The 25,726-nt window shown below is 35.8% G+C and overlaps 3 protein-coding genes across 3 annotated transcripts; 1 reads left to right on the top strand and 2 right to left on the bottom strand.

Moving 5' to 3' along the window:
* Positions 1–3,692: 3,692 nt before the first annotated feature.
* Positions 3,693–11,464, top strand: LOC127933613 (cysteine-rich protein 2). The gene is made up of 7 exons (XM_052530701.1): positions 3,693–3,832; positions 6,336–6,430; positions 7,954–8,011; positions 8,623–8,763; positions 10,092–10,166; positions 10,572–10,666; positions 10,990–11,464. The coding sequence occupies exons 1-7, from the start codon at positions 3,790–3,792 to the stop codon at positions 11,122–11,124; spliced, it is 642 nt and encodes a 213-aa protein (XP_052386661.1). The 5' UTR covers positions 3,693–3,789; the 3' UTR covers positions 11,125–11,464.
* Positions 11,465–11,478: 14 nt separating this feature from the next.
* On the bottom strand, positions 11,479–16,149 carry LOC127933611 (solute carrier family 22 member 7-like). Its single transcript, XM_052530700.1, has 10 exons — positions 15,623–16,149; positions 15,042–15,145; positions 14,755–14,909; positions 14,493–14,661; positions 14,263–14,386; positions 14,066–14,172; positions 13,361–13,575; positions 12,183–12,291; positions 11,833–12,039; positions 11,479–11,616 (listed from the first exon to the last, which is right to left on the bottom strand). Exons 1-10 carry the CDS (start codon positions 16,001–16,003, stop codon positions 11,538–11,540), a joined length of 1,650 nt encoding a protein of 549 aa, XP_052386660.1. The 5' UTR covers positions 16,004–16,149; the 3' UTR covers positions 11,479–11,537.
* Positions 16,150–19,627: 3,478 nt separating this feature from the next.
* On the bottom strand, positions 19,628–24,982 carry LOC127933473 (solute carrier family 22 member 7-like). Its single transcript, XM_052530503.1, has 10 exons — positions 24,578–24,982; positions 24,239–24,342; positions 21,837–21,991; positions 21,335–21,503; positions 21,144–21,267; positions 20,950–21,062; positions 20,621–20,835; positions 20,222–20,330; positions 19,922–20,128; positions 19,628–19,753 (listed from the first exon to the last, which is right to left on the bottom strand). The coding sequence occupies exons 1-10, from the start codon at positions 24,956–24,958 to the stop codon at positions 19,687–19,689; spliced, it is 1,644 nt and encodes a 547-aa protein (XP_052386463.1). The 5' UTR covers positions 24,959–24,982; the 3' UTR covers positions 19,628–19,686.
* Positions 24,983–25,726: the final 744 nt, after the last annotated feature.

Raw genomic sequence — 25,726 nt, 5'->3', positions numbered from 1 at the left:
TAGTTAGTTAACACCCTGGAAACATTCTAAATAGACAAGTGTTGTAAAAAGTGTAAAAAGTGAGAAATCAAAGATTTTATTCACTAATGAACCAAATGAAGCAGAGACGGTGGTGTTGGCTTGATTGTCTGTATTTAGTAAACTCTGGTGAACGCTGTTACCATCTAGTGGTGATAGGCTGTAACAACATTCACATATGCCAGTTTATTTACAGGAGTTTAGAAATATATTTTTGTGATGAACATCAAACAAAATAATTTCAATAATTAAAAACAGTTTAATTAGCCTAATCCAAGCACAAAAGGACATAAAATACAAAATAATATAAAAATAACGAAAAGGGCAAAACTAAGACAAATAAGCTGAAAGGTAACACATTAACCTAAGGTAAAAAGAACGAACAACAACAAATAAGAAGAAATACATGCATCCAGTGCATAATATTTCACGCAAGTAGGGGGCGCTATAATACAGTGAAACACAAGAGAAGGCAACAACAGAGGCTCATGCAGAGTACCAGTGTCTTCTTCCCACTGCCTACCGCCGATCAATCCATTCAGTGATGTCATAATGATATCACAGTGATGTCAGATCAAAGGAGATGTGTTTCAGTGAGTGAATGTTAAGTGAACAGTATTTTAGCATAACATCGATCTTTCTCAGTTATAGCCTATACCTTGCTTCCCTGTGGATATTTTAACTAAGACTGTTCTTAAGAAGTGTGTTGTAGCTGGTGAATTTTCTACTTAAAGATTAATTATAAAAAGTCTATTTTTAAAAGATCACATACAGCTAAGAAAGAAAGAAATAGCCTACTTTTACCGGTATTTACACTATTATACAATATATTATTTGTTTAATACTGTAATACTGATGGCTATTAACACTACATTTCAGGGTACCTGAAGGGCCATGGACAGTATTATGTAATACACTATGTGAAAGATGTGTTTAAAACAGTTGGTACCATGGATTGCTGTCTCGCATTCGGTGACCTATGACCCCATCTAAGGATGCAAGAATGAGATCATCTATTATCTCATTGGTGATGCCATGGGGCTGAAAGTGCATTTACTGTCATTCAAATGCATCTATTTAGACTGCACTAATTACATTATTGTTACAGTAAACACTAAGAAGAATGAACGAGAGTGGCGATGGTTTTTGCTTCAATAAACATTAGCATAACAAAGTTTTAGTTTTCCAGAGTTCATCCATAAATTAAAATTCTGCCATTATTTATTTATCCCTATGTTGTTTCAAACCCATATGTCTTTCTTTGTTTTTTGGAACACAAAAGGAGATATTAAGTGGAATAAATACCTTTCACAGAATGACAGTATTCACTGTATGAAAAAAAAGGAGCAAATAAATGGTATTGCCTGCGGCGGTCAGTCTGCCTAACATCTCCTTTTGTTTTGCATGGAAGAAAGTAAGTCATACATGTTTGGAAGTTGGAACAACATGACAGTGAAATGGTGTGTGCTTCATTTAAATAAATAAAAATAAAAAAGACAACTTTTGAAAAACTTTTTTGAACGTAATTCATCAAGACTCTAATTAATTAACAAATTTCACCATGGTTAACAGTGCATTAAGGGTCATGAACTAAATTTGCACATGCACTAATTTAATGTGAACACATTTGAATACATTTCCAGAACAGAAATCTAAACATTGGATAAAGCCAGGTTTCATTCTTGCTGTTTCATAAAATGTTATATAAATGATACAACCCCTCTGTAAAATCCTTCAGAAAATAGAATAGGTAGGAATACAACTGGAAACTCATTTTTAGAAAACATCATTTAAAGATATGTATTGTAAAATCTACACATGCATAAAGTGTGATAAAATAAGCACTTGTGTGTGTATTTTGGATGTTTTCTGAAGGAAGGCATTGCATGAAAGCAAACCCAAAACCTAAAAATTTACCAGTTATGGTGTTAAGGACTGTCAGTGCTGTGGTTTTGATCTAAAACACCATGTGTCAATATAAAACCCTATTGCAGTGATGAAAACAAAATGAAAATCAAATCAAATTCTTACAGCCTTTAATGATTTTCAAACATTTTAAGACTGCTTTGTTTTAATTCTTGAGGCATAAACTTACATTTACATTACATTTAGTCATTTAGCAGATGCTTTTATCCAAAGCGACTTACAAATGAGGACAATGGAAGCAATCAAAAACAACAAAAGAGCAATGATACACAAGTGCAATAACAAGTCTCAGTTAGCTTAAATGCAGTACATGTAGCAGGGGCTTTTAAATAATTGTTATGTATGTCACAGTAACGAACTTCAGGATATCAAGCTGCGTGCTTTCAACTCTCTTTATTAACAGTTTACTTTCACTTCTTCATACCACTTCTCCATACCATCTCACTATACCACAATAATATAATAAATAAAAAGAAAACAGATATAATATTATATATATATATATATATATATATATATATATATATATATGTATATATATATATATATATATGTATATATATATGTATATATATATATATGTGTATATATATATGTATATATATATATATATATATATATATATTTTTTTTTTTTTTTTTTTTTTTTTTTTTTTAAGAATAGAATTAGAATAGTGAGTGCTAAAGTTAGAGGGTCAAATAAAATATGGAAGAGATTCCGATTCTTGAAGATGGCTAAGGATTCAGCTGCTCGGATTGAGTTGGGGAGGCCATTCTACCAGGAGGGAACATTTAATTTAAGTCCGTAAAAGTGACTTTGTGCTTCTTTGGGATGGCACAATCAAGCGACGTTCACTTGCAGAACACAAGCTTCTAGAGGGGACACAGGAGTCTGAAGTAATGAATTAAGGTAAATGGGTGCAGAGCCAGTGGTGGTTTTGTAGGCAAACATCAATTCCTTGAACTTTATGCGAACAGCTATTGCAAATTGATAAACAGAGGTGTGACGTGTATTCTTTTCGACTCATTAAAAGTTGATCTTGCTGGCGTGTTCTGGATTAATTGTAAAGGTTTGATAGAACTGGCTGGCTGCCAAGAGAGCATTGCAATAGTCCAGCCTGGACTGAACAAGAGCTTGAATAAGGACTTGTGCAGCAAGTTCCGAAAGAAAGGGCCTGATCTTCTTGAAGTTGAATAAAGCAAATCTGCAGGACTGGACTGATTTAGCAATGTGGTCTGAGAAAGTCAGCTGATCATCAATCATATCTCCAAGGTTTCTGGCTGTTTTTGAAGGAGTTATGGTTGACGTGCCTAAATGGATGGTGAAATTGTAATGAAACGATGGGTTTGTTGGAACCACAAGCAGTTCTGTCAAGGTTGAGTTAAAGGTGATGGTCCTTCATCCAGTAAAAAAAGATGCGAGCAGCTACCGTCGGATCATCAGGATGGAATGATAGGTAGAGTTGAGTGTCATCAGCATATGATGACATGTAGACAGAGAAGAGAGTGTTTTTGTTTTAATTAACGTATGAAATTCTAAACATTATTCATTAGTCAAGGCAAAGGCTTGGTGTAACAGTGCCACGAGAATCCCATAATGGCGAAGGCTATGAATATTAACAACGTCAAACTGACGTTGCTTGATAGCCTTGGGGCGTCCAGCAGCGTTTCCTAATTAATATTTACAAGCCAAGCCTTCAGGATTCGTTACCTTTCAGTCAATCAGAGTTTACTGGTCGAACGTCACGCAACGTATTTAATATTCATGAGACAAGCAGTGTGCAGCGCCGCTGAGACAGACAACGAGCAGAACCGAACCTGCGCAACAACAAGACTCTTCTAGAGAATGACGTCCATTTGTCCAAGATGCGACGAGACTGTGTTTTTCGGTGAGAGTTTTTCCACTAGAATCATCACTCAGCAGAATCACAAGCCAAACTCATTTGATTGGAATTGTATTATTGGACTTTACTAATAAATTGCATAGTATGTGGTCAGGGGTAATTTATTTTTTTAAATAAACTGTTAATAAACTTCTGCAAATCTTGACAGTGTTACAAAGCAAGAGTTTGAAAAGATTATTCGTTTGTTTTGGAGCCATTCGGTTATAAGCAGTGTGATTTGAACACTTATGTTTTCTTTTGGTGGTCTTAAATAGGCTACCCCATATGTAAAGTAGTACAAAAACACTTTGGACTGATATTTGATTTGTGTGTGTGTGTGTGTGTGCGTGTGTATGCTTTATAACAAAAGTCCACCTTGGATGTTGTTATTCTGTTTGGGTTCTCAGAGATTTATAGGAATAAACGCAATTAATCTACATATACTAATATTCGCTGCTGTACACATCATTACTCAATAGTGTATTGGTATTTGATTTAATGTATTTTTCACAAATGTGGTCTTGCTGTCCTTCATAAACATGAAAAGTGTCTTTGTAAAAAGGTTAAATTAATCTGTCTAGTGAGTTTAACTGGGTCAGAGAAAATGATGTACTGTAGGGTAAAATAATATGTTACCTTTCCTGCCTATAGCATAGATATCTCTGGGACCCCAAACTGCCAGTCTCAAGAAGAAGAAGAGGGTCAATTGTGAATCAGCCTGTGCAAAACTAAGTATTGTTATTGATAGGTCACAAGTGACCCCCACAACAGCATTGGAGGATGCTCTCTAGTCTGTCCTGTTATTGTCAGCTCCTGTTTAGTATTCTGTTCCGGCATCCAGTATCCACTGGGCTAGTAAATGCTATAGCCCGTGAAAAGAGAATTGGGTGACTGTGTTACGTAAGAATTTGGCAAGGGACTCTTGAATTAAGTGAGTGGATCTGTTGTGCTACTGTTGCAGGTTAGGGGATGGAGTAACTATCTTTCTGACTGTGTTAAAGAGGATCTTGATGATTTGATATGCCCACTGGGCCTAGACTTCTGAATAGTCAATGTGATTTCTGTTTGACCAGACAAATTTTGTGTGATGGCATGTGTGTGTGTGTGTGTGTGTGAGAGAGAGAGACAGACCCTAGGAATGTCGGCTAGTAGGCATATAGGGCATAGGGGAGGTGAGTTTATTTGCCCACATCCACAATGCACAATGTCAACCTGGAAAATGTTTTTATATCATATCATAGCTCTTCCGTTAGGTATATTATAATTACAGAAAGTAGGCTTGTTGATTGATTGTTTGTGGCATGATGACCAATGTGTTTTTCTCTGAATAGCTTGCATTTCTCACTACTGTGCTCCAAAGTCCATGACTGTTTACTGTGTTTGCTCATAGCAAACTATAGATTTTCTGATATTATTATTCAAGAGCTGATTGTGTAAATGTAGTTAAAACATTCAAGCAGTTTTCTTTGTGAAAAGTTGTAAAACATTTTTAAAGTAGACTGGATCTGGCTGAAAATCAGTATACAATACCGTTCAATAATTTGGGGTGGGCAAGAGATTGCGTTATTTTTAATTGTTTAATTTAATTTAATTACATTTTAATATTTTAACTTTATTCGTAATATTGTGAAATACAGTTCACAGTAAAAACACTGTTTTCTGCTTGCATACATTTTAAAATGCCATTTATCTGTGTGATGGCAAAGCTGAATTTTTTAACAGCATTTACTCCAGTCTTTAGTGTCACATGTTCCTTTAGAAAACATTCTAATATGCTGATTTGCTGCTCAAGGAACATTTCTGATTATTTTCAACGTTGGAAACAGTTCTGTTTATTATTTTTTGTAAAAACCATCATTTTTTCAGGATTCGTTGATGAACAGAAAGTTCAAAAGAACCAAATGATTGTGCACAGAACCTGCTTGTGAAGCTCTGCTCAAGAAACATTTCTTCTTATTATTAATGAAAATTATTAATAAAACAGTTATAGCTTTCCTTTACAGATTAAGGAAAGTTCAAAAGAACAGAGCTTATTTGAAAAAGTAAAGACACTTGTAATATTACAAAAGGTCTATAATTTTGTATCTATTCAATGCTTCCGTACTAAATAGAAGTATTAATTAACATTTTTTTTAACTAAAATAATTCACATTTAACTTTTAAATAGTTGTGCTTGCTTGATATTTCTATTTTTCTTGCTTTCTTTCAGTTCAGAGACATAGAACAAGAAGACCATGTGATGCTAGTCATACAAAGTTAGGTTTTGACTAACATAGAGTCTGGTTCAATTAGCAGCTTTTACTGGCTAAAAACCACCCACTTAGAATAGAAGAGGCCATTTGACTGAAATACAAAGCAGCCAACCAGAAATGTATCACTACAGGACAATTGCAATCTCTTTAAATGTGTGTAATTTAGATTTAGATTACTGCAGTTAAGGTGGTCATCCTCAGCGTTATATAGCACACATACTGATCAGATAACACATTACACTCTCTCCCTGTTCTAGCTGAGAAAGTGAGCTCTTTGGGGAAAAACTGGCACCGTTTCTGTCTGAAATGTGAACGATGTAGTAAGATTCTGTCTCCTGGAAGCCATGCGGAGGTAAGCAGAACTAAAGTCCATATTGCACTGAGATAAACTGTGATTCTGGATGTCCTGTTTCTTGGTCTGTATGTAACAGCAGAGTTTCTCAGTGTGCTTCACATCCACAGTGTCATAGTTTAGCAGGCGGCCACACACTCAATCCATTGAGCTGACACTGATTTGTAGGTCATCCCTGTCCAATTCTATTTGAGTGCCCCTCATTGTTCTTTTTTCTTTATTCTTTGTTTCCTTTCTCCTTTATACTGAACTGACATGTGTGAGAGTCCTGTCTGATACGTTAGGTGACATTTTCTAGTTCAGTGATCTTGTTTCCCTGTTTGTGTTAAATGATCGTTCATCCCTTTGTTAGTCTATTTTTCACCTGTAGACTTGTCACTCATCACGAGTAGATGTTTATGGAGGAATTGAAATCCCACAATGTAAACACACAGAATTAATATTTAAAGTAACCTCATTAGATCTGTCTGGAATGCTCTCAGACTGTCAGGGAGAGATTCAAATTACGGATATATTCATTATTTAACTGTTTAATATTGGATGGAACATTTAAGCATGTTTGTTTCCTTAAAAATGTCACAAAAAGCCATTTTCAGTCTGGTACAGCTAGTTCAAATCATTTTACTGTACAAGTAGCTATATCTGTAAGCAGATGCTCTTTCTCTCCCACACTCAAAGTTACTGTTGTCTTTACCAGAACAATTACATGGACAATGGAGGGGCAAAGATAAGACGTAATTCAACCAGAAAGCAATTGTCTTTCTTTCTTTCTTTCTTTCTTTCTTTCTTTCTTTCTTTCTTTCTTTCTTTCTTTCTCTCCGAACACACTCACACTTGCACGAACACAAAGAGTTTCCCTTTCTTTTGGAAACAAAACACAAACAGTTATTTTAGCTCACAACAGAGATACTGAGAAAGATGCTTTTAATATATAAAGTTTACAATAAAAAAATATATATAATAAATGGAATAATAATCAAATAAATACTTTCCTAATATGTATTTATTCATTTTAGCATGATATTTTGGCTTCAATTTTTTCAGGAGCACAAGCGCGCTAAAATGCATACACACTAAAATAGAGGTGTGTGTGTGTTTGTGTGTATGTTAGGAGGCTTGAATTTCAGTCCAATTTGAGCCTGACTGGGTCTTTTTATGCAGTCTGGAAGGAGCAGGATGTAACAATGACCTCTCTTTCATTCTGTCTTCCACACACACTTCTGATCATTTTACCTTGCCTGAAAATACAGGTTTTAGTAGTAGAATGCCTGGAACAAATTTTAATATTTAGAAATAGACATTTTTAACTGAAAAATAATTGGTATTGTTAAGCCAGAATAGTTCTGTTTATACTGTATCAGCGCTTAAACTGAATTGGGAAAAATATTCTTTATATTTCATTAGGTTTACTTTGTTTTATTGAAATTTTTGTTAGCAAAGCTACTTAACATACAATAAGAAATTCTTCTAATTAAGTAAAATAAAGTTAAAACGGACTAATAAAGATTCTCTCTCACACACAGCATGATGGATTGCCTTACTGTCATAAGCCCTGCTATGGAACCCTCTTTGGACCAAAAGGTGTGTATAATAAGTTGTAACTGCAGTTTGTAAGACATGTTGTGAGTGTGTGTTCAAGTTCTGTGTGAGATACTTTACACAGAAAAATAGAATGTGTTTTCATACAAAGCTAAATGAGAATCTTGGGGCTGATAGGTTTTTCATGTGTATTTGGAGAAACTTAAACAAGGCCCAGGTAAAAAGCTTTTGTAAGATAAAAAAAAAAAGGTTGCATTTCATATTTCTGAAATTAAAAAAAAAAAAGTTTAACAATAGCTCAGTCCTTACATAACAGTGGATACTCTATAGTGGCTGACTGTCTGAGGTTTGTGTGTGTGTGTGTTTAGAAGTAGGAAAATATTGTGTTTAGTAAGATGCTAGGTTTCAGTGTAAAGCTTATGCTAATGCACACTCAGACATTAGAATATGCTTGTTTCAGGTTGTAATATACAAGTGAGTGCGCAGTTCAGGAGAGATACATTTGATTAGGACCCAGAGAGGATATTTTTGGTTTGGTGTTTTTGTTTAATGCTATTTGCATTAGGAGAGTCTGAACGCTTAGATATGAGCTTTATCCACCACTAACACTCATTCATGCAGTACTACTCACTGTTCTGTCCTCTCATTGGTAGGTGTAAATATTGGAGGGGCAGGATCTTACATATATGACACACCTCCTCAAACGCCGGTCAACAAATCATGTAACAGCCCTTCAGACGGATCGCCCACCACACCTTGGACCAACTCACAGATCAGCTATAATCAACGTAAAGGTACTGTCATTTAGACTGTTTCTATTTAAACTCCTGTTTAAACGTTTGGGGTCAGTAAGAGACTTATTCAACAAGAACATATTACATTTATAAAAGTGACAGTAAATGTATTAAAAGTATTCAAATAGATTTTTGTTTTGAATAAATGCTATTCTTTGAAAACTTCTATTCATCAGTGAATCGGGATAGCAAAATATTTATCACTGTTTATACAAAAATATTAAGCAGCACAACTGTTTCTACATTGCTAATACTAAGACTGTTTCTTGAGCAGCAAACCAAAAACACATATTTCTAACACATATTTCAAGATTTTTTTAAAAGAATTGTTTGTTTGGTTTGAAATAATAAAAAAAAGCAAAAAATAATTACATAATAATTAAATAGTTTAAAATCTGAAAAAAAAAAAAAAAATCTTGTGAGAAAAAAAGTGGCACTTGTGAGATGTTTTAAAATGAAATTCAGTTATATTAAAGTGTGACTTAAGTGTCCATGTGCTGTTTTTAGCCACTGTATTTATATAGACACACTTTGAGTTGCATTGTATCAAACATGTCCTTGTAAAACACTCCCTTAGCACTTTTTAATACACACATACACAGATTCCTACACTGAGTGGGAGACAGAAATACTTAAACGTGTGTGTTGTAATAGAGAAGTGGGAGGATGCTTTTCCAAAGTGACCCCCTTGGGATTTTATGTGGTGGAATTTTAATGGTCTTCGATGAATGACTCCTTTCCTGAAATATTTCCCCTTAATAAGTGTTTTCTGACAGGCGGGACATTGCAGGAATGTTAGAGGAGGGTTTTAAAGGACCATTTTGGAATCGTTTGGAGGAATGCATCGGGTGTTTACTCTACCCATGAGCCAAGCACCATGGGTTCGCTTTGATAAAATGAACACAGGAAAATGCATTAGGATCTAAGATTGGTAACAGTCTGTCATCACTGATATGAGACAGAAGTGTTGATTTAGGATAGAAGGCAGGTTTGTGAACAGAAGTGACACAGATCCTTATCAAAGCACATCGTACAGCACAGCTTTAATCGCACCAGCCTGGATCTGGCCTTCAGAAGCATCAAACCAGATGTTATTAAAATGTTTTGGGAACAGATCTAGATTAATAACTTGCTAATTGATGTCATAGACATGGTATACTAAGAGACACAAGTCAGAAAAGTGCCTATATGTAATTTTGAATGAATTATGGTCCTCCTTGGCTGAATTACAGTTATAGTTCAGCAACTTTTAACATGCACACAGAAATGAATATAAAAGCAAGAAAAATTTACATACAGATACATCAAGGTTTTGCTCTTGTTTATAGCTTCCACTGCACCTACACGAATGTTTGCCGGAGAGACTTGTCTGTGTCCTGGCTGTGGAAAGGCCGTTTATTTCGGTGAGTCCAGTGAATCAAAACTATGACTTTACAGACATTTGAGAACTTTCATTTTGACCATTTTGAGTCCATTTAAAGAGGACCAGCAAAAATTCCAATAAATAATAAATAAATACTAATGTTTTTAAAATATAAAGGTAAAATGTTTTTAAAGTTTTAGGTAAAAGTCAAAGGTGAGTGTTGTTTACGACGGTTACTCATCATTTAGACTTGAGTGTAACATTTAAGGACTTTGTAGTTCTTTTCTAGGCATATACAGTCATGTACGTATAATTTTCATGTTTTTAATGAATACCTTCTTTGTTTTACATTTTCTGAAATAATTTTTTTTTTATATGTAATCATTAAAAACAGCACTGTGTTTAATTAATGTGATGTGATTTCATTCATGGTCTAATGCTGCAGCTGAGAAGGTGATGTCACTGGGTCGCGACTGGCACAGGCCTTGTCTTCGCTGTGTTAGGTGCAAGAAAACACTGACCCCTGGGGGCCACGCAGAGGTACTTTACAACCTACTGCTTCTAATTTGCAGTTAATGCGTCTTCACTACTTCAGCTTTCCTACTCTGATAGATATGTTTGCTGTATTTTTGAATCCATTTTTTATTTTGTCAGTTTTTGTTTTTAAATAATATTGTTTATATATTTTTTGGGTTTATGAAATATTAAATTCCACAATAACAGCTATATCTGAAATGTAAATCTTATATGTAATGTAAATGGTGTATTGTGTCATATTTTTTAGAATATCTATATGATGATGATGGCTTTATCATTGATTCAGGCTCTCTTTTAATGTGCTGTATTTTATCTCTTCTCTGCAGCATGAGGGCAGCCCATACTGCCATGTGCCCTGCTACGGGTACCTTTTTGGACCAAAAGGTGTGAATATTGGAAAGGTGGGCTGTTACATTTATGAGAAAGAAAACGCAGAGAATGAAATGCCAAGTGAACATTAAATCACAAAGGAAAAGCTCTTTTTTTAATTTTTACAAAAATATTTTTTTACAAGTTAATAAAATTGTAAGGTATAAAGATTTTTTTTTTTCACATAGATATATGCAGATGTCGTCGCATAATGCATGTATTCTGATAACCAAAGATGGCCATTGGCATCTTAAAAAAAAGAAAGTCACACATCGGCATTTCTCTAATTTTTTCTGTTTCTCTCTTTCACAAGCACAAACTCAGATATGTATTTATTCATTCATGGCTCCATTTTAAATATCTGTAATTATTACATGGCACTGGAGAAAGTTGTAAATCCTTGTGTTACTAATAAAACATACTTTAAAAGAACTTTGGATTGTTCTTTTAATTGAATTGTTTTTATTTGTTTTCACATTTACAGGGATCTATAAACATGACAATCTCAGAGCTCCTCCTTGTGTTCATTCATTGTCATTTTCTCCTCATCCTCCTGCTTGTCTTGATCTTTAATGAGATTTTTCCTATTCAATATCATAAAAAAAAATAAAAAATAACTTGGTTAATGAACACACAATATCAACTTTCCAGATTTTTTTTAGATTTAACATACTGTACCTACATCTGTTTTGGTTTTTATATTACATCCTTGACTCAACAGAATTACTCAGGTGTTTAGCAGTGTGTTAATACAAACCTTCTACACTTGCCTTAACAAAATATTATAGGTCATGACTTACCCAGTACCCTCAACATCCTCTATAGTCTCAGGTAGACACCTGTCTCGTGTCTCAGGTAACTGCCAGGCCACCAGAGAAGCAATGAGTGCCACAGAGCACAGGATGGTCTGAGAGAAGTGGCCCCAGAAACTGTCCAATAGCAGGACTAGAGGGGCCACAGACACACCCAGCCGGGCCAGGAATGAGTTATAGCCCATCCCATTTTGCCTGAACGATCCAGTCAAAAAAATAATTGTTAAATACTGTGCACTGCTATGTAATGAGTAAATCTATGAGGGATGAGACTGTAAATATAAGTGTATGCGTTTATTTTACATTTATATAAAATATAAAAATCATGTTAACAATACCTGAGGACAGTCGGGTAAAGCTCAGAGCTGTATAATACAATTGTACAAAAAGCAGCAACTGCAAAACCTTTACCCAGTACTGCCACCACAGTACGACCAACCCACTGATCTGAATGTGAAAGAGAGAATAATGAAAACAGTAAGACTGAATAAACAAATTAAATGTATCCTCTTGTGCCATTCCGGTAAGATCAGGTTGTACTGAGCTTATGCCATCTGTATAATATGCATTGAACAAATACAGTGCAAATTACAGAATTATTTATTTATTTATTTTAATGTATTTTTCTATTCTACCCTATTACATTCTATCTTGGTCCACAAATCTACTCGAGCAAGCAGCATCTCACGGTTAGAATTTAAGTGTTTGCTTCTGCAGTTAACTCATTCCATCAGCAGGTAAGGCCATATCTCGGACCTCCCACCCTGGAAAAACTCAGGGAGGTAGGATCAATTTAAATAGCGTTAAAACCAAAGATGACAGCTGTACTGCCTTGTCAGTTTCAGTTGATTTATTTGCTCAACTGTACGCTGTGTTACCTGGGTTAGGTTATTCACTGAATCTCAATAAATTGTTACTGGATAACGTATCTGAGTGCTATTGAGTATTATCATGATTGCATATTAATAATTATGGCAAAGGGTCACCAAATCTGACATGGCAGCATAACAGGTTAATTCAATCTCTTATACCCCCCACCCTCCACTCCCCAGTTCTGTATATATTTACACTCAGAGTTCAGTCGGCACGTCTGTTTCTCCACAGCATGCCAAGTGACGGTTATAAATCCTCAATAATATGCATGTTCTTGTGCGAACATTTAATGAACAGTAACCTCTAGTTGCAGAATTGTCTAAGTCACCGATGTTTGAACATAGGCTGTTTGTGAACTGAACTCACATGTGTAATAAAGTTCAAACTCCACAGTGACAACGGGGCCTACCATGGTCACAGAATTTGGCATAACATTGTGATATTGCATATAATTTGCAGAAACTGGGGAGAAACTATCAATATGCAGTAGACAGGAGGGATGTCTGCAGTCTTAACATCTTATAAATCTGTTACAAAAGTAATCATGCTGTTTTTTTTGTGAGATATTCAGTAGCAACAGCACTCTTGCACATGTAATCATAATCATCACTGGATAATCATAGGTTGGTTTTGCCAGTCTCACCTCTGGGTATGAATATGTTAATCATAAGGCTGATTGCGGCCAACAGCTGAGCTCCTGCTTCAGTTTTACGCCTGCCAATCTTCTCCAGCAGGTAATATACCATCAGTTTAGAGGGAACCTCAATGGCTCCATACACAAACTGAGTGAGATACATATTTAGACCAAAGCCTGTGATGTTGAGACTTATACCATAGGTCATAGTGGCAACACAAAACCTGTATGAAGTGAAAAATCATTAATAGATTATTTATTATTCAAACATTTAAGTCCTTGTTCTGTAATCTAGAGCCACTGAAGACTATAGTGCAGCCAACAGCACTTTTTTTTTTTTTTAATAACTGTATTTAATAGCAGGAATCTGCAGGAGAAACTACATTACCCATGATTCTCCAATTATCTTTTCACAAATAAGAGAATCGAAACATCGAAAATGCTCTGTACTCTGAATATACACATATTTTACAATAAATAAATACAAATTTAAGCTGTCTTGCAATTTAGATTTTGGTCTGATTTTGCTTTAAATCAAAGTTTGTAATGTTGTGATTCACCTAATAGCTGGTTGTTTGGTTCATGGCTTTTAACTTTTTAACAAAGTTTTTTTTTTTTTACTTCATATTGGAAAGTTTAACGGGAAAAGTACTTCGGAACCAAGGCCACTGAAAAAGTGAGCATGTTCTGTTGAACTGTGGTTCATTTACACACCATATGGTCCCTGTGAGCAGAGCCAATCTCCTCATCTTAGGGGTTCTGACGAGGTCCAGGTACGAATAATTTTTCTTTCCCCCATCTGTAACTATTATAGAGAGAGCCTATAAAAGTAATGCAAAGATGTATTTAGCCTACAGATTTGTTTTTTTAAAAAAGTGATCAATCCAATGTTATATATTGTTTTCTCTCACCTCAGGTTTGATTCTTGAGATAACTTCCTCCTTGTGGTTCATGACAGCACATTTATGCAGATAATAATGAGCTTTTTCAGCCTTGCCATTAGCTATCAGCCACCGAGCTGACTCTGGAACCCACCTACATCAGAAACATTTGCTCTGTGTAACATTCTCACCCTTAATTGACTACCGTAATTTCTGTAATGCTGTGATTTTAATTTGACAGAATATGCAAGGTCCATTACCACCAGAGGACTGTGGATAGCAGTAAAGGTGAAGTGACAGCCACTGTCAGCCATCTCCAGTCTCTGATACAGAACGCAATAAGAGACAATGAGGTGCTCCCAACAGCCCACGCCATACTGTCAATTATACATACAAGCCTCCTGTGCTGAATGTCCACCCACTCCACATCTGAGGAAAGACACGCATATACAGTAAAGCCATTTTACTTTGTTTTATATTCACATTCAATCATAACCTGGGGACCTGAGATAGGGGTCTTACTGAGTACGGTTGAGACGATAACAATGCCGGTGATGGTGAATCCACTAAAGAATCTCAGCACTGCAAACATGATGAAGGAGGAAGAAAAGATGCTGGCCAGTGTAAAAGCCATTCCTGATATATAGGACACCAACAGCATCGGCTTACGGCCAAATCTACACGCCAAACAGAAGATAGGTTTATTCATACAGAACATTTCATGCTTGTGGCTGTCTTCATAAAATGCTAATCGCTCATAATATTTATCTTAATGTACAGTTCTGTTTTTTTTTTTTTTTTAACATCACCTGTCACTCATGCCTCCAAAAAAAGCTGCTCCAAACATCACTCCGACAAAGAAGATGGTGGCCACAGCTTTATTCAGACCTTTGTTATCACATACCAGATCCCACTTTAAAATAAAAAGATACTGAAAATAAATTGTCTTAAGAAATTCTGATGAACTTTTAAAACCAGATGAATTAAATATATATATATTTTTGTGGATGTGAAAATGACAAACAACATATTTACTGACACTGTAAAACCTAATAGTAAAAATTTACTAAATGAAGCAAATCATTTGAGTACTAGTACTAGTTTATTTTTCAGTTTATTTGGCATTTTTAAGTTATCATTGTGAAAATATGGTTTATGTTGAGGATGAGCCGTTGACTGAAATTTTTTTTACTTTATTTGGAAAAGCTTTAACTGCACATGCAGTAATGTTTTTTATTGAAACGTGCAGAATTGCTAGCTAACAATTAACTCAATAGACTTGCTAATTTAGGATTAATTTTATGTTTCAATATTTAGTTAAACAATGTATTCAAGTATAGTTTATAGTGATTCAAATGAAAAGGCAGCACCTTCTTCACTGAAATCTCACCTGTGTGGCGAGAGTGCTGATGAACGTTCTGTTGTCATACTCCCATCCATTCTGACACTCCACTACTGGAAGTTCTGCGCTGCTGGAGGAGTTTGTCAACAGATGAAACTGAGGATAAGAGAACATGTGGCAAGAAGCAGGAGTCCCACCATCCTGAGCTGGAATACTGACAGTCAGTTTCTGCTCCCGACTCAGATTCCCCAAGATTCCCTGAACATCCAGAGAGCTGATATCACAGTGGTGAGATGGGATGGCGGCGATGAAGTTGCTTAGTAAAAAGTGACACGGTATAGTGAATCGTCCTACAAAACTGATGCAAAGAATCATCTTCTGGAACCTGCCGAAGCCATTGATCTCCGTAATTAGATCTTCAAACTTCATGGTTTTTGTTGATACACAGACTTTCCTCAGTGTCTTCCCACAAAATCCCTGGTTTACATTGTGAGCTTTTATGGGGTATCAAAGGTTAAAGTAACTGGAAGTCGGATACATATTGTACTTTGGTCATTAAAAAAACTGCTGTTGTTTCATGTCTGTGTTTAATGTGTGTGTGTGTGTGTGTGTGTGTGTGTGTGTCCATATCTTCAAACAAGCTGCTACCCATAGTATCTTGTCAGCAGGGGTGAATGATTTGTGATTTGGCTGTTAATTCCTGTAAAAGAGTGTCTCGTCGGGTGCAATTCACGTGGTTAATGCATATGGACATTGACACATTTCCTGACCATACAGATGATCTCTTGTCACAGTAGGACACTTTGGCTATATACAGTACATTATTTGCTCATACATAAATATATCATAAACAGTTTCAGTCCCTTTTTGATAAATTTTCTCTTGTTATTTTATAATGGCTTAATTTCTGGAGTTTGCAGATAAAAGGCAAGCTCCTTCTGATCATGTAATACATCTTTCGTCAGAGTTGTCATGTTGAGTTGTTGGCTAATATTAAGAAGGATTTTTTTAGATAAAACTAGAATGGTTTATTTGTCATAAACGTTTGACACAAAATAGCTAAATATGGCATCTAAATGCCTATTGATTTGTTTAGAAATGGAGTAAAAAAGTAGAAACACATTCTTAGCTGATGCTGACACATTGGGTTTTTGTATGGCCATTTGCACAGATTAACTTTTGTCTTCATCAAAACACAAACATCAGCACTGATCCGGGCTTAGAAAACCTTTCAGGCAGCTGTTATTCAACAAGCTCATTGTGCAAGGCTTTGTGGTTCACAAAACTTCTATATCAAGAGGATTGAATCAAAGTTAAGGCCTTTAATTTGAAGCTTTACGTTGTGTGCATAGCCCAAAGAAAAAAATAACTTTATTCATATCCTTCTCCACAGACATAAACACTTACACTCTGCATTTTACAGACACTTAAGAAGCACTAGGGCAAGATTCCAGATTACTGGTTAATGAACAGTAAACTCCGGTTTCAAGTTCATAACATATCTTCTGCCATTTTCCTAGATGAAACACCAGTACCATTTTATCAACTTTATTTCCAGGCAATGTTGAGGTAACGCATTAAGTAAGTTATGTGATTAGATGTATGTAAAACATTTTTCAAGTAACTAGTGAAGCATTACTTTTATATTTACAACAAAATATCTGCATTTTTAAAGTAAGTAAGTAACTTTGTTTTCTAATTTTATTTACTGACACCTGTCCTGTCCCATATTAAGGGAAACTGGGAATGAGATGCAGAGGCACTGCCCTCAGCCTTGGTGTGAAAGGGCCTTACAATTGCCAAATTTATCCACCTTCCCATTAGCTATCAGCCACCAAGCTGACTATGGAACCCACCTATAAAAATATCAAAATTAATATTTATGATCTGTAAATTCATTTATATTGAGAATGTGCAGCAAGAACTCTGATCTGCGATTAACTTTTTGTAAAAAGGCATATTACATGTGCCAAATGATTTTTCAGATGTTTTTTTGTGACCTCTGATTGGGCTTAGTTGATTTATACTTACTAACAAGTGATTGTGGCAATGGCAGTGGGCAATGAGATGGCAACGGTCAGCCATCTCCAGTCTCCAATGAAGTATGCAATCAGTGAAAAGCTCATGAAGGCAAATGTCCATGAGAGGCTGTCAATCACCACTACCAGCTTTCTGTGTCAATTCAATGCTCACCCACTCCACATCTGATGAAGAACAAATCAACAAAAGAACGTAGACACACACACTCATAACTTTGACAATTACAGTGATAGCCTATGGTGATTTTCATTTTAGAAACCTTACTTAAAGACACAATTAAAACAAAATTTAAAAAGAGCAATTCTCACTGAGTATAGTGGAGATGATGATGCTGCCAGTAATGGTGAATCCAGTGAAAAACTCAGTACTGCAAACATGATGAAGGAGGTGGAAAAAGCACTACACAAAACCCAAAAACCAAAACCCATTCCTAATATATGCGACAACAGCAGCATTGGCTTACGCCCAAAGCTGTGCAGAAACAGACATGTATCCATTTAAAAAGTGCAAGTGTAAACACCAAAAAAACATAAAGATACCTCTTGTGAAAGCTATCCATGACTGATTAGATTATTTGGGAAAATGCAGTGTGTGCAACTGAGATTAATTTAAATTTAATTTAACAATAAATGTAAATTATGTTGTTACAAACATGAATGACATTTCTTTCTTCTGTATGTCTCTGTGTTTTTTGTCCATATAAGGCAAGGCAAGGCACCAACATTGCACTCAAGCTCCCAAAAGCAGCTGCTCCAAACATCCCAACAATCCCGATAGTGGTTGTTAATCAGTTCAATGCTCTTCATCACACACTAAATCCCACTGAAAGACAAACACACAAAAAAAGAACAACAGAAGTCACAACTAGAGAAAAGTACAAAGTGTATAAATCAGTAATAAATAAAAAAGCAGGAGTCTTCTATACTGTGTGGTGAGAGTGCTGATGAATATGCTGTTGTCATACTCCCATTCCTTCTGGCACTGGACTGCTGGAGGAGTTTGACAGCAGGTGGAACTGAGGATAAGAGAACATGTGACAGGAAGCAGGACTCCCATCTTCCTGCGCTGGAATACTGACAGTCAGTCTCTCCTCCTGAGTCAGGTTCTCAAAGATCTCATCAGCATCCAAAGAGCTGATGCTGCAATGGTGAGAGGGGATAACAGCAATAAAGTTGCCTAACAAAAAATGACACGCAAGACTGAATCGCAGATTCAGAAAAGGACCAAAAAAATTGATGCAAAGGTCCATCTAAACATCCGAATAGATTAATTGCTGAAAGAAGATCTTCAAACTTCGTCCTAGTGCTCTGTGTTCAACCTGGTTGAGGATCAGTTTAACCTGGCTCATTTGTTTATACCTGACAGTCATAACACTCTAAAGGAGGGAAACGGTTAACAGAGGGACTGTCTAAAGCTTTGTGGAACATTTGTAAAAATTAAACCCTTTGGTTGAAACTTTACATTGGTGGTTTCACAATAGAAATCCATTCTTGCTTTGTCATTCTGAGATTATCATAACTTTGCCCTCAAGGCAGCCACAGTCTGTTGATTTGAAACATGAATGGGACATGAATTTTGACTTTACAGTAATGTCTGGTTTAAAAGAAATTTCAGAATAAAAGAAAATCACATTTAAATTCAGAAAGTATTCAACTGTCACTAAAGGCATTTAAAATGTTACAAAAGATTTCGGTTTAAAATACATGCTGTTCTTCCATGAAAAAAAAAAAAAAAAAAAAACTGCAGAATATTTTAAATGATAGCACCAAATCATCAACATCATCGGAATGATTTCTGAAGGATCATGTGACACGAAAGTAATGGCTGCTGGAAATTCAGCTTCACAGGAATAAAAATTGTTATTATAAATTGTAAAAATATTTTACAACACCATTGTTTTCATTATACTTTTGATCAAATAAATGCAGAGCATAAGAGACTTATTGCAAAAGCATCAAAAATAAATAAACTAATGACCAAGAGTGTCACAAGAGTAAGTTGCTAAATAAAGACCAAGACAATTCAATGATGAATTTTATTTTTATTAGATTCATCTTCTCTACAATTTAGATTCACTTTGTCTGCCTGAAGGGCTCCGTTCCAAGCTGATATTCATGTTGTGAACACACTGATCTTTTCCTGAGTAAATCAAACAAAAATATTTTATCAAATTCCTTAAGAACACTGCAATATATTTTATGAGTCAGAATTATATTGCGAATCTCAATTTAATTATCTTAAATATGACGTTTAATTGAGCAATTAAACAAAAGTTTCTTGCAGTAGAACTAGTAAATGATTATTCACCTAGTTTTCTCAATGTCCTCAATAGTCTCCGGAAGCCGCACATTGTGGGTCTCAGAGAGGAGCAGCGCAAGGAGACCTGCACTGACAGCTACAATGCAAAACAGGACCTGTGGCAGAGGAAGCCAGACCTCGTCCAGGAGGCTTACAAGAGGTGCAAGAGAAACACCAACACGACCCACAAATGAGCTATAGCCCAGTCCATTCTGCCTATAAATTGAGAGAATGTTAACAACCCCTTTTTAGTCCATTTTTCATTTAATGTTCAAACAGAAGTATATTTGCAAATGATAAACAACTGACCGTAACACAGTTGGGTAGAGTTCAGTGGTATAGAGGAAAACACATGTGAAGGAGGCCTCAGAGAATCCTTTACCCAGCACAGAAATGATTGTACGGGGCAGCCACAAATCTAAAGACAGGACCAAAGGCATCACCTGAGCCATACATTAAATGACTGAAATGCATGAGTAACATGTGATTAATATCTCAAGATCCACAGGAAATAGGATTTTATACTTACCCACTTTATTAAGTAAGTATTTTATTTGATACTTAGCCATTTAGTTGGCTTTTCATATTAAACTGGGATAAGGTGTATTGTAATTGGAAAAAAATAAACACAGATTTTTACTTCAAAAAAACATTTTAAAATTTCACATTTTAGGATGACATACAGCAGTATACTGATTTGTCATTTACCTCTGGGAATGAGGACAGTGATGCCAATGCAGACCCCTGTTGTAATCAGCGTGCCCACCTGGCTGTACCTGCGGCCCAGCCTATCAAGAGACAAATAGGCCACCAATTTTGATGGCAGCTCTATGGCCCCATAAATAAACTGGGTCAGGTACAAATTCAGCCCAAAACCACTGATATTCAAACTGATGCCATAGTAAGTGAATGCCACTCCAAACCTGCAAAAACAATTTACTTCAATATCTTACTTAACCAGGTTCTGACTTGATTTCGAAGAGCAAATTATAATTTTAGCCATTATAAAGTTTATTCTCTGAACAAAACATTCCCACCAGGTGATCCCAGTAAGTAGAGCCAGTTTTCTCATCTTGGGAGACCTCACAAGATCCAGATACGAGTACTTCCTGTCACCTTTGCCCTCAGCAATTATAATGTTGGCAAGGGTCTGAAAGATCATGTTCTCAAAAGCTTTAGGGAAATGCAGAAAATGTGATTGCTTTCTCAAAATCACATATTAAAATGTTACCTCTGGTTTGATATCTCTGAGGTTTTGTTGTCTGTTATTGGCTGAGGCACATTTGCTCAGGTAAAAATGGGCCTCTTCCAGTCGTCCATTGGCTATGAGCCATCGTGCTGACTCTGGGATCCATCTAGAAGACAGGAATGTAGGTGATCTGGGAAAATTGGACATTTGAGTCAATCATAGTAACATCTTACCTCCACGTAATCACTGCCAGTCCGAGAGGAGCGGTTACTGTGATGACCAGACTCCTCCAGTCGTTGACAAGATAAGCAATGCCAGGCAATATCATAGTGCTGAGTGACCAATCAAAACTGATTATGACGCCAGCAATCGTCCTGTGTGCAATATCAGCCCATTCTACACCTGATGAATTACAATAATGTTTTATTATTTCAAATCGAATGTCAGTCTGTGCATTAGTGACAGGGATTTTTAAGTGACTTTCTGCAAGTTAAATTATGATAGTCAAGTGACTTTATGACTGAGTCATTCAATCATTCATTCAATCAGTTGAAATTTTTGATTCATGCAGAAATGTCATGAGTCAATGAATCATTCAACTAGTTAATTTAAACTAAACAAGTGTTGAGCTGTGTTTGTAAAATCTGTCTACTAAAAACTATGTTGGGTTTTAATCATATTAATTATAAAATACATTTTAATTAGTCAACCTTAGGTATGTAAGAAAGCACTCACACAGGACGATGGAGATGATGCTGATGCCTGTAATGCCCATTCCAGTGAAGAACCTCATTATGGCAAACATGATAAAGGACTGAGACATTGCACTGGCCACCCCAAACAAAATGGTAATCAGGTAAGACACCATCAGCATTCGTTTCCTACCAAACCTGGAATAAAGAGAACTGTAGTGTTACGGATAACTAACAACAAGTGACACACCAATTACGTTTTTAAGTAGTGTCACAGGAGTTCAGCTGTTTTCAAAGTAGTTTAGCTTTTTTTTTTTTAGTTTAGCTTTTTTTTAGCATTTTTTTTTTTTTTTTAGTTTCGCAAACAACTTTTTAATGTCTTTAAAAGAACAACCCTGTCTCCTTAACCGTTTGTGACAGTAAATCAGTTTGTCCTATATGATCCTCTCTCCCTCAAAAGTATGCAGTGTTGTCTGCTTCATTATAGTGAACTGATTCATCCTAAACGATTCAAAAAGGAATGGAATAATTTACAAATCTCATAAACTTATATTTTATGCACAATAGAATATAGATAACATATCAAATGTTGAAAGTGAGACATTTTGAAATGTCATGCCAAATATTTTAAAGCTATACATTCTAAAAAAGTTTGGAAGGTAGCAATAAGAGGCCGGAAAAGTAAAATGTACATATAAGGAACAGCTGGAGGACCAATTTGCTACTTATTAGGTCAATTGGCAACATGATTGGGTATAAAAGGAGCCTCTTAAAGTGACAGTGTCTCAGAAGTCAAGATGGGCAGAGGATCACCAATTCCCCCAATGCTGCGGTGAAAAATAGTGGAGCAATATCAAAAAGGAGTTTCTCAGAGATAAATTGCAAAGAGTTTGAAGTTATCATCATCTAAAGTGCATAATATCATCCAAAGATTCAGAGATTCTGGAACAATCTCTGTGCGTAAGAGTCAAGGCCAGAAAACCATGCTGGTTGCCTGTGATCTTCGGGCCCATAGACGCCACTGCATCACATACAGGAATGCTACTTTAATGGAAATCACAACATGGGCTTAGGAATACTTCCAGAAAACATTGTCGGTGAACACAATCTACATTGCCGTTGCTGGCTAAAACTCTATAGGTCAAAAAAGAACCCATATCTAAACATGATCCAGAAGCGCAGGTGTTTTCTCTGGGCCAAGCCTCATTTAAAATGGACTCTGGCAAAGTGGAAACTGTTCTGTGGTCAGACAAATCAAAATTTGAAGTTCTTTTTGGAAAACTGGGATGCCATGTCATCCGGACTAAAGAGGACAAGGACAACCCAAGTTGTTATCAGTGCTCAGTTCAGAAGCCTGCATTTCTGATGGTATGGGGTTGTATGAGTGCGTGTGACATGGGCAGCTTACACATCTGGAAAGGCACCATCAATGCTGAAAGGTATATCCAACTTCTAGAACAACATATGCTCCCATCCAGACGTCATCTCTTTCAGGGAAGACCTTGCATTTTCCAACATGACAATGCCAGACCACATACTGCATCAATAACAACATCATGGCTGTGTAGAAGAAGGATTTGGGTACTGAAATGGCCAGCCTGCAGTCCAGATCTTTCCCCCATAGAAAACATTTAGCACATCATACAGAGGAAGATGCGACAAAGAAGACCTAAGACAGTTGAGCAACTAGAAGCCAGTATTAGACAAGAATGGGACAACATTCCTATTCCTAAACTTGAGTAACTTGTCTCCTCATTCCCCAGACGTTTGCAGACTGTTATAAGAAAAGAGGGGATGCCACACAATGGTAAACATGGCCTTGTCCCAACTTTTTTTAAATGTGTTGATGCCATGAAATTTAAAACCAACTTATTTTTCCCTTAAAATTATACGTTTTCTCAGTTAAAATATTTGATATGTCATCTATGTTGTATTCTGAATGAAATATAGAAATTTGAAACTTCCACATCATTGCATTCTGTTTTTATTCACAATTTGTACAGTTTCCCAACTTTTTTGGAATCGGGTTTGTATAAGCATGTAATAGAGTTGGAAACTAGTTCATTCTAGTGAATCTATTCATCCTAAATAGTTATTTTATTTGCATGCAGTGTTGGAAAGGTTGATTTATTGTAGTGAATTGCTCCAAAAATCCAAACAGTCCCTGTTCTATATTTAGACTTTTGACCCAGTTATGTACATTAAAGTGTTTTTGCTCTATATAATATGAATTTATATTTTCCAATGGATACTTTAACTAATACTGAGATATGTTTTTATTCAAAACCAGTCCCTTAAATAACATCATTGTGTGTGTGTGTGTGGTGTAGATAAATAATATTATACTTTACTTATATTTCAACTTATGATTAGCTTATATATTGTAGCATCACTGCTCACTGTATCTCATGAAGGCTCAGATGCATATCTTACATAAAGTCTCACCTGTCACTCAGCCAGCCAAAAATGGCAGCTCCTAACATCACACCAAGAAAGAAGATGGTGGCTGTGGCTTTATTCAGACCTTTCCTGTCACACACCAAATCAAACTGAAAGAGGAACACATACATTATTGGAGAGATGTCCTTTTTCTTTTGATCAGGAATGTACGTCTAAATTAAGAAGAACTACAACTATGCTTTATATATATAACTTCAGCTTTAACATTTATTTAGGCAAAGTACTTGGACAAGAAGTACTGTGGAGACCATATTTAACAGTCTTAAAATGTGATTAAATAGTTATAAAAATGTTTTTGAATGAAGGACAAATAAATTGAATTACCTCAGTGGCCAAGGCTGATTTAAACGTACTGTTGTCATACTCCCATCCATTCTGACACTCCACTACTGGAAGTTCTGTGCTGCTGGAAGAGTTTGTCAACAGGTGGAACTGAAGATAAGAGAACATGTGACAAGAAGCAGGACTCCCATCTTCCTCTGCAGGAATACTGACAGTCAGTCTCTCTTCTTGACTCAGATTCCCAAGGATCCCGTCAGCATCCAGAGAGCTGATATCACAATGATGAGATGGGATGGCAGCAATGAAGTTGTTTAACAAGAAGTGAAACGGCAGTGTGACTCTTGGAATCACCAAAAGGGCGATTATACTGATCTGGTATTTTCCAAACCCCCCAACCTCAGCCAACAGGTTCTCAAACTTCATCTTTGCTGATCAAATCTTCTGATGTGGCTCAAAAGAAGCAGGGAGGGCGATAAGGACTTGAGTTTGTCCAATCATAAGTGTACATACACATTCACTGCTATTATGTAGATGATTAACCTCTCATATACTGACATTAAATATTCATACATATTCTTTTTCTCCTTTATCTCTTTTTCTCAAACACAAACTCACACATGCACACACAAATAAAGTATGTTGACTTAATGTAACTTCACACACTTAAAGTAACATAAATACACTGAAAAAAACAGTTGATGTAATTCACAAATAGACATGGACAGACACTCTGCAATGAAAGATTGTACATAAGTGATTTTTTTTTTTTTTTTTAGTAAATTAACATCTAACACAGAGAGTGTTGAAACCACAGTGGATGCCTGACCTTCTACTAGTCAGTTGTCATACCTCTTGCTTAATAAATGACAGCAGTGTTGTACAGTTCATAGTCAAACTGGGGATACAGGCAGTTCAGAAAATACTTACAGTACATTGGGACATTTTGAACTAAAACATTTAATTATTATTGAATTTATTATTACAATTTAAAACAACTGTTTTCTATTTTAATATATATTTAAAAAAATATTTATTCATGTAATGTCAAAGCTGAATTTGTCACATGATTCTTTAGAAATCATTCTAATATACTGTTGTGATTTGTTGTTCTTGTATTCTCAATGTTAACAACAGTTGTGCAGCTTAACATTTTTGTGGAAACCATGATAAAATTAATATCAGGATGCTTTG

This window comes from Carassius gibelio, chromosome A17, assembly GCF_023724105.1.
Source record: "Carassius gibelio isolate Cgi1373 ecotype wild population from Czech Republic chromosome A17, carGib1.2-hapl.c, whole genome shotgun sequence".
Taxonomy (NCBI): Eukaryota; Metazoa; Chordata; class Actinopteri; order Cypriniformes; family Cyprinidae; genus Carassius; species Carassius gibelio.
The sequence above is the reverse complement of the archived record's forward strand: the minus strand, read 5'-3'. Positions and strand labels throughout refer to the sequence as shown.